The 14,277-nt window shown below is 34.5% G+C and overlaps 2 protein-coding genes across 2 annotated transcripts; one reads left to right on the forward strand and one right to left on the reverse strand.

The window, feature by feature from the left end:
• Nucleotides 1-4,770: 4,770 nt before the first annotated feature.
• On the reverse strand, nucleotides 4,771-5,712 carry LOC102902936 (olfactory receptor 8K3-like). The gene has a single exon (XM_006989711.2). The coding sequence runs from the start codon at nucleotides 5,710-5,712 to the stop codon at nucleotides 4,771-4,773; it is 942 nt and encodes a 313-aa protein (XP_006989773.2).
• A 6,780-nt stretch (nucleotides 5,713-12,492) lies between these two features.
• Nucleotides 12,493-13,779, forward strand: LOC143272921 (uncharacterized). The gene has a single exon (XM_076569851.1). The coding sequence runs from the start codon at nucleotides 12,512-12,514 to the stop codon at nucleotides 13,502-13,504; it is 993 nt and encodes a 330-aa protein (XP_076425966.1). The 5' UTR covers nucleotides 12,493-12,511; the 3' UTR covers nucleotides 13,505-13,779.
• The last annotated feature ends 498 nt before the right edge of the window (nucleotides 13,780-14,277 follow it).

The following is a 14,277-nucleotide window of genomic DNA, read 5'->3' on the forward strand; positions in this document are numbered from 1 at the left end:
TTGTTTTAAACAGAACTATCTGTTGGAATCATTTACTCATTTATTAACTTGGATATTCTTTCTTTTTTGAGGTAAAGGCAATTTTACTAAAATAATGTGTGGATGAATTGAGTTGTATTATATTATTATAAATTCATTTTATAATGTCTTTGGATAATAAATATAAATCTATTTGCATACATAACCTGGGAAACAGGATTCAAGAAATTCTTTTTAAGAAATATCAGTCTTGTCTTTTCTACCCATACAGCAGCTTTCTTTCTTTAATTAAATCAACATTACTCTATATTGAGATTAAAATTCAGTTTTTTGACTATTGTTTTCTTTGAACCACTATGTCCCAAACAAAATCAAGCCTTTTGTGTATTTAGTCTCATTACTACACCAACAACCTTCATGTCAACTCTACCTCATTGCTGACTCTGTGTATGTTTTCATTTTTTATTCACCCATAGGTAGTTTCCCTAGTCAACTTTCTTCAACAGTGTCTATCATATGGAAATCTTAAAAATGAATCAAATTTTTAAAATCAGTCAAGATTTGGGGTATGGAAATGGTAAATGCAGAATATTTTGGATTACAAATAAATACAAAGAACATTTTTTCCTATTTGCTCTTTGCCAAGTTCTTTATATAGTCAACATACTAACATTGCATCAGATGTATGTGCTGCTACTATTTATTGAGTAGATATACTTCATTGACCTTTGTTTAGGATTCTTTAAATTTGCGTGTCTATTTTCTTACACAACTGGTATCTACTTTCTTCTTTGCAAAAATATTTTGAAGTAATTTTACAAGCTGCTCATTTTGTGTTTTAGGAGTTTCTTATTCTTTTTGATTGTCAATCCTGTAATAGCCAAATGATTAGAAAATAGTCTTCTGCTTTTAAGTTTTCATTTCTTCATTGATTGCATTCATTGAAAATTTTCCTTGATTTCATGAAATTCCCCATATCTAACTATTTTATTTGGTTTTGGAGACATGTTGAAGGGTTCCTTCTCAACCTAAGGTCCTGGGAATTTCTCCTTTTGATTCCTTAGGATATTTTACCCAATTTTCTTTTTTTTTTAAATTTAATTTACCCATAAAGTCTCATCAACATAACTGCCTAAACATGAACTGAAGAAGGATGACACAAATAGACATGCCAAAGTGAAAGAGGGAATGTCCACAAGGCCTCAACTTTCACAAAGAACTACATGAAACTGAGGAGTAGTGGGTGTGGGAGAAATAGTCTTACAGGGAGGAGCATACCAATTGGTTTCCCAGTACCAAATGGTCAGCCTTAAAAGCATATATACAAGTAACATCATTCAGATTAAGAAGGTTTTGTTTGGAAATATGAAATGATAAAAAAAAGAAGTCATGCATTTCAAAGAGAGCAGGGTGTTATAGGTGAGGTTTCAGAGTAAGGAAGGGAAGGGAAGGGAAGGGAAATGTAATTATATAATAACCTCAAAAACAAAAACATAATATTGTTTTTAAGTTTAATGTATGTGTGTATTCTATCTTATCTATAGGTATATTACATGCTGACATGTTCCTGTAGAGTTCAGAAGAGGGTATTGAAGCCCCCGGGAACTGGAATTATAGGTAGTAGTTGTAAGTCATCTAGTGTCAATGCTGATAACAAAATCTGAGTTTTCTATTAGAGCATCTAGTGCTGTTTGTCTCTGAGCAATCTCTTCAGGCTCTATATTTCAATCATATTTATAAGATTTTAATCCAACTTGAGATAATTTATGAATATAGCATAAATGGAATGTCTCATTTCTTTATCTGTCTGTGAATATGGATATCCAAGTTTATGAACACAGTTGAAGATTTTTTTCTTTCTTTTAATTAAATAATTTCTTTGACAATTTCATATGTGTCTATCATCCATTCTTAGTCTTGATACCCATGACATGGTTTTATCTCCCACCTAACCCTGTAATTTTCTCCTTTTCTCCCTAGGTTCCTTTCCACTGTCCATGTATTTCTGTTATTTGTATGACACACTATTTTATCCAGAGCCCATTTGCTATTGGGCCTGGTGAGCTCAGCACTGGGTACACATCTAAAGATAATAACTTCCCCTCCCCAAGAATCTGATTTCTTTTCTTCTCCAAGAATCCACCATTAGCCAATATTTCAGCCACATGATTGTCCCTTTTCATGTGTGACTTGTGGATGACTTTAGTCTTCTGCAAGTCCAGTGGACACAAATACAGCTCTGGAGAGACCATGTTTGAAATGGCTCTGTTATTTATACTCAGAGGACAATATTGCACAACCCTTCTCCCTATGTTCTGGCTCTTAATTTTTCTTTCCCTTCAACCACAATATTCCCTGAGATTTAGAGACATTTGAATACATATCACATTTACACCTGAACACTCAACAGTTCCTTATTTCCATCTCATTAGAGACTGCATTTGAAATTATTCAGCTTCTCTGATCAAGGCTAACTGGAGTGTTTATTAAGTCTTTAGCAGACAGTTTGAGTTAGTATCAATTCAATTAAACAAGAGTGATAAGCCTTTCCTAGGGTCTGTGGTTTGTGTGTGTGTGTGCGCGTGCACGTGAGTGCATGCGTGCGTGCGTGCATGCGTGTGTGTGTGTGTGTGTGTGTGTGTGTGTGTGTGTGTATGTACTTTAACCAGGTTTACAGTAGCTGCTATGGATTCCTTCCCATAAAGCCAGTCTTGAATCAAATCATCAAATCAGAGGGGGTGGTAACCCCATTGGTAGTCAGCAGTGGGTAAATTTTGCCCAAAAGTTTCATATTATACTTCATAGGAGTCATAGCTGGGCAAGCCTTTGATGCAGCTTCTCCCCTAGAAGCTTAAAACAGTTCTTTCTCTCTTTGTGAAATCTACCCTGCAGATAAGAATCTTCCAGCTCTGTTCAAGTTTGATTTCTCTATATGTTAAAACCAAGATGTGTCTACCACACGTAATGAACATAGGAGTTGGAGGAACTGAGCTGGAACTGAACTGGAAGCCTCAGTGAGGACTGACTTTCCTAATATCTGAACTGCCAAGGGATAAAATGATGAATATTTTCATTAGTGGCAAAGCCTATGGTGCACAAACTTGACCCGCATGGCAATACAACCCAATGCTATAAATGTAGTACTTCTAATTTAGGGTAACCAATAGCTACAAAGTTGCACTTAAGGTACCATCAATAGGGGGAAACTCAGTCAAATGTCCATGGCTTGTGAGGTCATGGGCCTTAGAGGAGAACCTATTCCTGCTTCTTTCCTAAATTAGCATGATTTCTAACTGCCTTCTAAACACTTATTCTTATACTTCCAAATAAGCATAGCACTTACCTTTCATCAAAGAAGCTTCTCTCAGTAAGAGCTGGAAACCAGTATAGAAATCCACAACTGGTTAAACTACAGATAATAATTGAATGTGGGGTGGCACCCCACCCCATAATTGGTACATCTACACTATCACCAGTACCTAGGAAAAATTACAGAAGAGACAGAAAGACTGTAAGAATCAAAAGACTAAGAGGTCTCCTGTGAGATAATTTTTTCTATAAATGACAGAGAAGTTGTACTCATAAATTCTCAACAATTTGACCTCATTAACAAGACCTGCATGATGACAACACTACTTAACATGTCAACCTATGTGGATGAAATCTCACATATACAATCTAAACACAAATACATAAGAGCAACAGTAAAGGGACTCAGAACATTGTATTTATATATTTATTTATGTATATGACAATAATAATTAGAGGTCAAGAAAATGCTTTCCTCTTAATTCCTTAATGTGATTAACGAGAAGGAAATTTTAATATTAAACCAAACATAAGTTTCATATTCAAATAGAACTTCATATACAACTACCCACAAATAATTCTGGAAGTTAAACTGGAAGAATTTCTGGAGAATAGAAACTCCTTTGTTCCCTACATTTTTAGTAGAATTCAGGAGTCTAACTGGCTTAGTCTGGTTTGGGGAAGTTAGGGAAGAATTACTTCCCAAAGTAAGTTTTCACTTTAATATCTTATTCATAAGAATTTTTCAATGATCTTAATAACTGTTTAAATGAAAAACAAAAGTGCCCCCATTAATTATGTTATAAAGCTAAGATCACAAAATGTGTTTCAACAAACATTCTCATAATCCTTAAATAATTTATATTTTCATTCAGGATTTCTTAATTTTTCTGAATCACTATTGTATAAAAAAAATGAAAAGAAATGACTCAAATTCTTCCTTCAGTGGACCACAAAAACGTAGTGTTAGTTTTAAAAGTGTGATATTGGCAAATGTGAACAAACATATAATGACCAATAGACTGTATGTTAAGTAATAATTTGTATATTTTGAGAGTTCAAAATGAGTGACCATTATACAAAACAGTTATTCAACACACAAATGAGATAAAGCCAAAACTGTAAAGATGGGAAATAGCATTTACAAATAACATATAATATGTTGTTCCTCTATCATACCTATAGTTTTTCCTCAGTGAAACACATTATACAACTGTGGTTTCTACTTCTATGATATTGAGACCCTAAACCTAGTTTGTACTGTAGATACTTAATTATTATACCATAAAGCAATACTTCTTCTCAAGGAATACAAAGACTTTTCATGAATATTTAGTGAAATATCTATGGCACATATAAATTTAAATCTTAACTGACAGTCCCAATATTTAAGTATAGATTGAGCAATAAGTGTTTTCTGTACCCTCTTAGAAATGGTTCACATTTGTCCTAGATACATAGGATTAATGTTGCATGAAACCTCTAAGAAAAGATATTGCAAATATTTCTCCAAGTCCTATGAAGGGCAGAGTTTACATCCTTATTCCTCAAACTATAGATCAAGGGATTTAACATGGGGATAACCAGGGTATAAAAGATTGAAGACACCTTATCAATGTCAGTGGAATGACTTGACTGAGGCTTCACATACATAAATATCAAAGTACCATAGAACACTGTCACCACTGTTAGGTGGGACCCACATGTTGAGAAAGCCCTGCGCCTGCCCTCTGCTGAGTTCATCCTGAGAACTACTGTGAGGATAAGCATGTAGGACACTAAGATGACAAGGAGAGAGATGATTAAATCAAAAGTTGCAAAGATCATAACAATAAATGCTATTTCCTCTGCATGTGAACAGAGTAGAGACAGCAAGGGGATGCAGTCACAGTAGAAATGATTAATGACATTGTAGCCACAGAAGGATGAAGTGAAAATGTTAACTGTGATGAGAAGAGACACAATTGTGCAATAGAGATAGGGCATTGCCATAAGAACCCAACATACCCTTTGTGACATGAGGACAGTATAAAGCAGAGGCTTACAGATGGCTACATAGCGGTCATAGGACATTGCTGATAGAATAAATAGCTCACTACCAATGAATACAAGAAAGCAAGCTAGCTGTGTGGCACAAAGTTTAAATGATATTGTATTTTGATCTACAACAAAATTTTCCAACATTTTGGGTCCCACAGCAGTAGAATATCCAAGATCTGTAATAGCCAGGTGTCTGAGAAAGAAGTACATGGGTGTTTGCAGATGGTAGTCCACTGTGGTAAGAACAATGATTCCCAAATTGCCAACCATTGTGGTCATGTATATGACAAGGAACAGCCCAAATAATGGGGCCTGCAATTCAGAGTTGTCAGTGATGCCCATTAAGATGAATTCAGTCATTACTGTGAGATTGTGTTCCTTCATTCTCCTGTATCAAAAAAAAGTATTTGTTAAAGAAAATATTATAGTAAATAATTTAAAAATACTTAGCATGCAAAACATTCATTATGCAATGCCACTGAAATATGATACTTCTCTGTGTGTCTCTGTATGTGTGTGTGTGTATGTGTGTGTGTATGTGTGTGCATTTTTGAAGATATACACTTTACAATTTTGTTAAGAAGACAACCACAACTACATATTTATGAACATACAGATGAGTGCTTCTCAACAACATAGAACATTTTAACAGATAATAGCATTATATTTATATTGATATTTATATGACTCACTAGTAAGGCTTCCACTGACATGTAATACCTAAAGGGTATATAAGACAGTGAATATCATATTGCATTCAAAAAATTCAATCTGAATTATCAATAATTATGTATTTGAAAAATTGACATAGGTACATATAACAGATATATGGTCTATGATGTCTAGATGGGATAGATAAATAAAATAGACAAAAATTTATGACAATGTAAATAAGTTTACATAAAATAATACTTGAATATTAAAAAATTTGTGTATAAAAATGGGCTTCATGCCAATTTAAAAGGGGAAATATTACAGTGTCCTATCTCTACACAAAATTACAGGCAAATAATAACCACTGAGGGAAATGAGTCCCTGCATTGGTTGTCCAAACTAATGTAGTTATCTATGAAGCTACACACACACAAACAACAGCAACAAAGATTCAACTGGTTTTATTTATGTATTTGGGAATGTGTGTATATGTGTGTTTGTGTAACAATATTAATAACAGAAAACAAGGTTATCTATTTGAGAGCAAGGGATCATGGGAGGTGTTATAGGAAGAGGTCATGGGAGTGGTTAGAAAATAAAAGTGGGGAAAATATTATTATAATTTGATTAAAAATATAAAAAGAATAAAGATAATGTTGGATTTGTAAATTGTTATTTTACATTTCACATTTTCTAGCTATTGTTTTTATATAAATACAATTTCTAGTGATATTAATAACATATTTAAAAATGTGGAATATTAAACACTTACTTGAATTAGCATTTCTATGGATGAATTTATAAAGTACATAGTATTCCATAAATTAAAACATTGTCATTATTTTAGAAGAGACAGAGGAATAGCAAGTAGTGGAGAGAGACAAAATAGGGTAATGTGGAGTAGAGTGTGATCAGGATTTAACACATGTGCATTTAATATGTCATTATCAGACCTAGTTTTTCTACAATTAATACATAGTAATATATTTTTAAGTATCTAATGGTCAAGGATGATGATGTGTGTGTTACAATCACAGCATTTGGGAGCTGGAAGAATGAAGATGAGGAGTTAAAAATCATACTTGCCTCCATAGTAAATTTGAGTGCAGCCTGGGGCTATAAGAAAGCTGGTCATTAAAAATGTTATATTAATAAAGAAAATAATAATTCTATATAGTTCTTATAAGTACAGTTAGTCATCCCAAAAGTCTTTTTCAAAATGGCAGATATTAGAATAATACTTTTAAAATTCGAGATCATATGACACATTACATTGTTATTATGTGAAAAAATAACCCAGCTATGTATCATATAGATATGATCTTGAATCCATATTCATTTTGCTTACACAGAGTTTACTTTGTGTATGCAATTTGTCTAAAAATATATAATCTCATATGAAAGGAATCTTTCTGTGTTGTTGGGAAGGAAAGTGTATCGTAAAATTACTCAAATTTTCCATAGTACATAGAAGTCATTATCAACAATTACACATTTATGTATGTATTTCTATTTTTAAATGGTAAGAGTAATTTAATTGAAAAAGTTTTATGTGTGTTCATGTGTGTATGTGTGTGTTTCCATTCTTTGTCAGGTTTTTAATGGTGAGTGAATGGAGAACAGGTGGTTAGTGGTGACCATCAGGATGAATTCAGTCATCACCATGTAAGCATGAGTTATCTTTATATGAATTATCCTAAAAAATATTCATGTCCAAGTACATTCTCATTTTTATTGAAATATGTGTATTTGTTTGCAGCAAAGCATATGAATTTTCTTATACAGAATCCTGGTGGTGTAATTTACAATCTTAGTAAAAAGAAAGACCACCGGTTTTGGTGTTTATGCAATTAAGGCAAATAAAATTTCCTTTTATTCTCAAGAATGGTATTCTAAAAACAGAAAAAATTGACCTTTAGTAACTGATCTTATAATTCTACATTGCATATGTTTAATGTGTTTATATATGTATATATAAAATGTGACATATACCATATATTCATATTAATATAACACACAAACATATATAAATATATGTGAATGTTTAAGTGAATTTTTGGAATCCTCTGTGTTATATAGCATGAAAAATTATTTATATGTTTGTAGCAATGTTATTCTAAAAATCTGAATAAAGCTATAGTATAGAAGTTACTAAGTATATCATATCAGGAAAATGAATCAAAGTAAAACAGCTATTAATTCATGTCAAAAATTACAGCCATCAATATTCTTAAGTTTTTTTTTAATTACACACTTCACAGCAGAAATTAGGAAACCAACCATCCCTGCAAATACAACCACACAATTTTACACCATTATATACAGAACTGATTGTATATAATTTCGCGTTTCATAGAATACCATCTGCATGAATGTTACTACCTTATACCCTGCTCTCGCTTTATGCCTCTTCCTTATACATGAAAGCATATCAGATCATTACACAGAGGAAGTACCTTAAATAAATGCAGAATTAAATAGCATTTAAGTCTTGCTTCTGGTTCTTGGTGCTGTTTGGTTTATAATCATGAAATACAACACTCTTAGATGCAACTAATAAGCATGTATGGCCTTCTAAGTAAAAGGGGATGATGGTGTATCATCTTAGCTGTAATGAAGTCCAATGAAAAGAAATACATAGCTCTTTCACATTTTATTGTTCATATTGAGTACTTATGTTTGTGTTATGCCACCATGATCAAGAAAAATTTGTTCAGTTCTCACCGTGAAACAAATGGCATGGTGCCATTACCACAGAACTGAATATTAAAAAAATCTTTTGATACTAATAGCATGTTAAGTATTTCAAGGAGACTAGCAATGAGTCTCACACAAAGTTTTATTTATAAATGATTGAGAGACAAAAATATCTACAGCCTCTAAAAACCTAACTGTTTGGAAGGAGAGTGAATGATTTATTTTCCCTAATTTGTCTCTCAAAACATGAACAAAACAAGCAAACATCACACCATCCAGTCTACGCTTTTTAATCAATGGTTCCTCTTCTTCATTTCTACCATTTTTGTATGTAAAATTATATTCAAACACAAATATTTTCCAAACTGAAACAACAAGTGTCGTTTTCCCATGCTGTTTACTTACTAGAAGATACAAAATATAAAAAATAAAAATAAAGAATAGAGCAGATGGGTCTGGCCGCAGCTCCATATCATGGAAAAGCAAGTATCACAGACTAGGTGAGAGATGGTCACTCCTACTAGCAAGAAGGCACCAGCAGCAGGTGGCCATTGCCACTGACACTGTCTACACACAGAACCTCAGGAAACTTTCTGTCTTTGTGTTACCTGGAATAAGGCTCCTCTCCTAATTCTTTATTGTGTTCCTTAACATGGAATTTTTAGAATAATTTATACTTTTTATTTAATCTTTAGAGACTCTCCCTAAGGAATTGCTGAGTACTTTGTTGATTACCCTAGAGTATTTCATATGGTCTAATAATTGTCAGGGACAATTGTTAACCAACTTATTTCTCTCTTTCCCTCTTTCTTAAAACTTTTTTCTGAGTTTTATCCAAAAATATTGGCAGTTTCAAATAGATAATTACTCAACTTAAAGCATGATGCCCTGCCACTTGTAACAACAAAGATAATCTTATGGACGGGACCCTGAATGAAATATATCAGTTACAGGACAAATATTCCTGGCTGCCATCTTCATGAGGAGTCTAGGGTAATGCAATCTTATAGAATCAAATATTGGGATCAAAGGAAGAGAGGTATGAGAAATGAGTATTCATTAACATAAATATGGAATCTCAGTTATACAAAAAAATGTATTGATATAAACTTATAAGAAGCATTTGTCCATAGTACTCTAGTGTACCAATTTGATGTTAGCACAATAAAATGCAAAGAAAAAAGATGAATGAAGGCCTATCATGGTAAAATATATGAGTATGTTTCCTGTGAAAATTGTATCAGTATCTATTGCCATGCCTCTGAGAAAAATCTGTTTCCATTGACAAAGTTCTTGCTGATTTCAGTGTAAGGGGACCTAGAGGCAATATCTAGATAATGTCAGCCACTTTCAGGCTCATTAGGAACAGGGTAAGCTGCCATTATCTGCAGAGGAAACCTGTCACTGGAGGGGAATGCTGATGATATAAAGGAAACAGGGTTTCCATAAGGTTTTTAGTGTTATTAATAAAATAATTTAAGAACAAACTCAAAAGGAATGGACTTTTAATAGAGTTTAGATAAAAACTTCAAGGAAGGTATTCTGTAGACCTTCACGCCTGACAGTAGGAGGAAGATGAGGAAGTGGGAGTAAGAACCCTTTCTCTCTAAGCTAAGACAACTTGGAAGTCAGCTTCATAGTAGACAAGGAGCCCCATGGAGGGGAGGGGATCTTTAGAGATAGTGTAGGAAACTCAGTGCATCATTAAGAAAGAGAAAAAGGAAGAATCCCTCCCCCCCTTAAAAAATATTTAGGGTCTGAACAACTTCTAAAAGAAAAGGACAGAAGAGAAAAAAAAATTTAAACAAGAATAATTACAGGGACCTTGCTTAACCTCCTAGCATCTCCCAGCAACAGTGCTGGGGGTAAAACTTCAAGGAAGGGAAAATACAGTATATCTTTAAAGGGATAATTATTCCATCCATTTGTTTACCACAGCTTAAAGTGAACTCTACTTCCTATGTTTAGTCTCTTATCTAAGTGACCTACCTACCTATAATGCTAGGTCTCTACCAAGACCATTGGTTACATTCTCCTGATCAGGAGAATAGAATACAAGGGAATAGTATTGCATTAATGATACTTTACATCTGCAGTGACATCAGCAACCCAAGGTCAGAGATCAAAGCTTCTATCCATGTTTCTGCTTTCTGCAGCTATCCCCAGAAAACTCCTCTTCTGTGGTGAGCAAAGTGGTCACAATGGGGCACTGTGGAATAGCCAACTCTCCCTTTGCAACACTACAGGTTGACCCTCTGATGAGTCTTGCCTGGCCGCAGGTACTGGGATGTAGCAGCACTGTACAGAGGGTCGGCAGTATTTGAATTTTGTTGCAGAAGGACTCTGGATAGGCGTAACTAAGCTATCAAACTGTCCCTGGACCTTGCCGAACCAATATGCACTTGATTCCCTATGCAAAAGTTCTTTACTCTGTTGGCTTTCCCTGTTAGTAAGTTTCAAACACCCTTGTATCTTATCCATTGTCTTGGGGTGTTCTCTTTGGTAGGCTCACATGACTATCCCAAGAAAGCTTGTTGTGGTAGTTGCAAGGTTTTGAAGCCTGAAACAGTTAAATACATCCAAGACAGCAAGCTCATCTTTACTGAGCATCATTTACAAGAATTTGTATGGTAGGAAAGTACATAGATGAAAAACTGAGCCGCAGGAGCTGAGGAAGGCGGGGAATAGGGAAACATGGTTAAATAGGCTTTGGTGAGGATATGAGGATATTTTTGCAATGTTAATTTGCATAATGCTAATGACGAAAACATTTACATAAAATCTATATCCTAATTCTATTAATTATATCATACTTTATAATTTCTGTTTCAAAAATTCTAAAAGTATATAACAATGAAAGAGAAACTGCTAAAACTAGTAAAATATCATCATCATTTAGTAAATTGATTAGTAAAATACCATTAGTAAAAAATTTTAAACTTCTTGCCCATTTCATGTTAATCATCTTTGAAAAAACAAAAGTAAAATCAACACTCATTTTAGAGGTTCCACATTTAAGTATGCATATTAACAGTGTATTTTTCAAATAGAGATATTCAAATTTTCCCATAGTTATGCAAGTTATTGGCTAGATATGACCTATGGAAATATAAAACATTTTTAAATGCTATTCATTTAAACAGTTCCAGGGTGTGTGTGGAGACATCATTTCATTGACTAAGGCTTGAAGATTACAGATAAAGGTGAGCTTTGACATTTTTTAAAAAGAAAGAAAAAAAGTCATACAGAAAGAAAGGATGGAAGGAAGGAAGGAAAGAAGGTAGATAGACCTTAATATATCATATCCATTAAGAGTAAATTTTAATATTTCTACATTTTTCCAACCATATTTTTTTTTGTGGTCTAGGGAGATGGTTCAGTGGGTACTCTATACTCTACAATCATGAGGACCTTAGTTCACAGTTCCAGATACACATAAGAATCTAGGCATGGTAAATAATGTTTATAATCCTTGAATTTCTAGATGTTTATAAGCAGACCCAAAGAGAACACTGGCCAGTCAGCTATGATGAAGTGAGAAGCTTTCTGTCGCTGAGTGACCCCAACCCCAGGCAGTAAGTGTGAATTTAGAGAGGAAGAAAACCAGAGTCTGCTCTGGCCTCTGCATGGATGTGTTTATAAGCATACCCATACTGTGGAATACATGCACCACACATATATATCACACACAGAAATACACTTGTGAACACACACACACACCATATATATATTTTCTATGAAATTAAAATATTTCCTTTTTTACATGAAAATGTGTCATGCAATTCTAAATAAAAATAATTGATAATAGGCGGCCGTGCTGCTGGCGTCCAAGATGTCGACCAAGAATTTCCGAGTCAGTGACGGAGACTGGATCTGCCCTGACAAGAAGTGTGGAAATGTAAACTTCGCTAGGAGAACAAGCTGTAATAGATGTGGTCGAGAGAAAACAACTGAAGCCAAGATGATGAAAGCTGGGGGCACAGAAATTGGAAAGACGCTGGCAGAGAAGAGCCGAGGCTTATTTAGTGCAAATGACTGGCAGTGCAAAACTTGCAGTAATGTGAATTGGGCCAGAAGATCAGAGTGTAACATGTGTAATACTCCAAAGTATGCTAAGTTAGAAGAAAGAACGGGATATGGAGGTGGTTTTAATGAAAGAGAAAATGTTGAATATATAGAAAGAGAAGAATCTGATGGGGAGTATGATGAGTTTGGACGTAAAAAGAAAAAATACAGGGGGAAGGCAGTTGGTCCCGCATCTATATTAAAGGAAGTCGAAGATAAAGAGTCAGAGGGAGAAGAAGAGGATGAGGATGAAGATCTGTCTAAATATAAGCTGGATGAGGACGAGGATGAAGATGATGCTGATCTCTCAAAATACAATCTTGATGCCAGTGAAGAAGAAGATAGTAACAAAAAGAAAGTAAATAGACGGAGTCGCTCAAAGTCTCGATCATCTCACTCGAGATCTTCATCACGCTCATCCTCCCCCTCAAGTTCAAGGTCCAGGTCCAGGTCCCGTTCAAGAAGCTCTTCCAGCTCGCAGTCAAGGTCTCACTCCGGTTCCAGAGAACATTCCAGATCCCGTGGTTCGAAATCAAGATCCAGCTCCAGGTCCCACAGGGGCTCTTCTTCCCCAAGAAAAAGATCTTACTCGAGTTCTTCATCATCTCCTGAGAGAGACAGGAAGAGGAGTCGCTCTAGACCTTCTTCACCCGCTGTTCGCAAAAAAAGACGAACGAGATCACGGTCACCCGAAAGGCACCACAGGTCGTCTTCCGGATCAACCCATTCTGGTTCCCGTTCAAGTTCAAAAAAGAAATAATGTATTAAAATTTACATCTTTAAAAAACATTGAATACAGTGCATGAAGCATATTTTTTAGGAAGTTGATGTCTCATTTGGTCAGAAGTGCTACATCTGCTAGTAGAGGTGCATGCCTTTATTGCTTTTCAAAACAGTACAACTGTGTTTATTTGTGAAATTGAAAGTCAATTGCATTTTAAGCCATACTGTTACCCAGATAAATGTTCTATTCATTATTTACAACCATTTGCTTCATTTAAAAACAGCTGTAGTAAAATACTTTGTTTTCTTGTCCTTTTCATTTCTAAATGTCCTATTGACCGAGACAGGGTTGCCTGGGCTTGCCTAGACTTCAGACACATGGGCAAGGTTAATATATAACCAATTCATGTTCATATGGGAAAAGTAGTCAGTCAGGTTATGTTGTTTACCTGTGCCAGTAATTTCTTACCAGAAGTTAACTACATCACAAAGCTGACAACCATAAACTTTCAGTTCTCTCTGCTGAGGGTGCCTTAGAATCATTCTCTCTATCAGCTTTATACCACTTTTATTGCAAGAGGATATTAGCAATTGCAGAAGGAGTAAGTTATCCATCTTATTTCAGAATGTCTATCTGAAATAAAAGTTTAAGCAATATGGATATCCTTTAAATCTAGTTTCCAGATACTGTACTTGATTGATAAAGGTTTTTTTTAAAAAAAAAGGATAAATCATAGTTAATGAGCAAATTGAAGAAAGCTATTGAAGCCTATTTCTCGGTGACAGGCTGACAGAGGCGTGAATTTAAGT

This window comes from Peromyscus maniculatus, chromosome 4 (genome assembly GCF_049852395.1).
Source record: "Peromyscus maniculatus bairdii isolate BWxNUB_F1_BW_parent chromosome 4, HU_Pman_BW_mat_3.1, whole genome shotgun sequence".
In the NCBI taxonomy this organism is placed as follows: domain Eukaryota; kingdom Metazoa; phylum Chordata; class Mammalia; order Rodentia; family Cricetidae; genus Peromyscus; species Peromyscus maniculatus.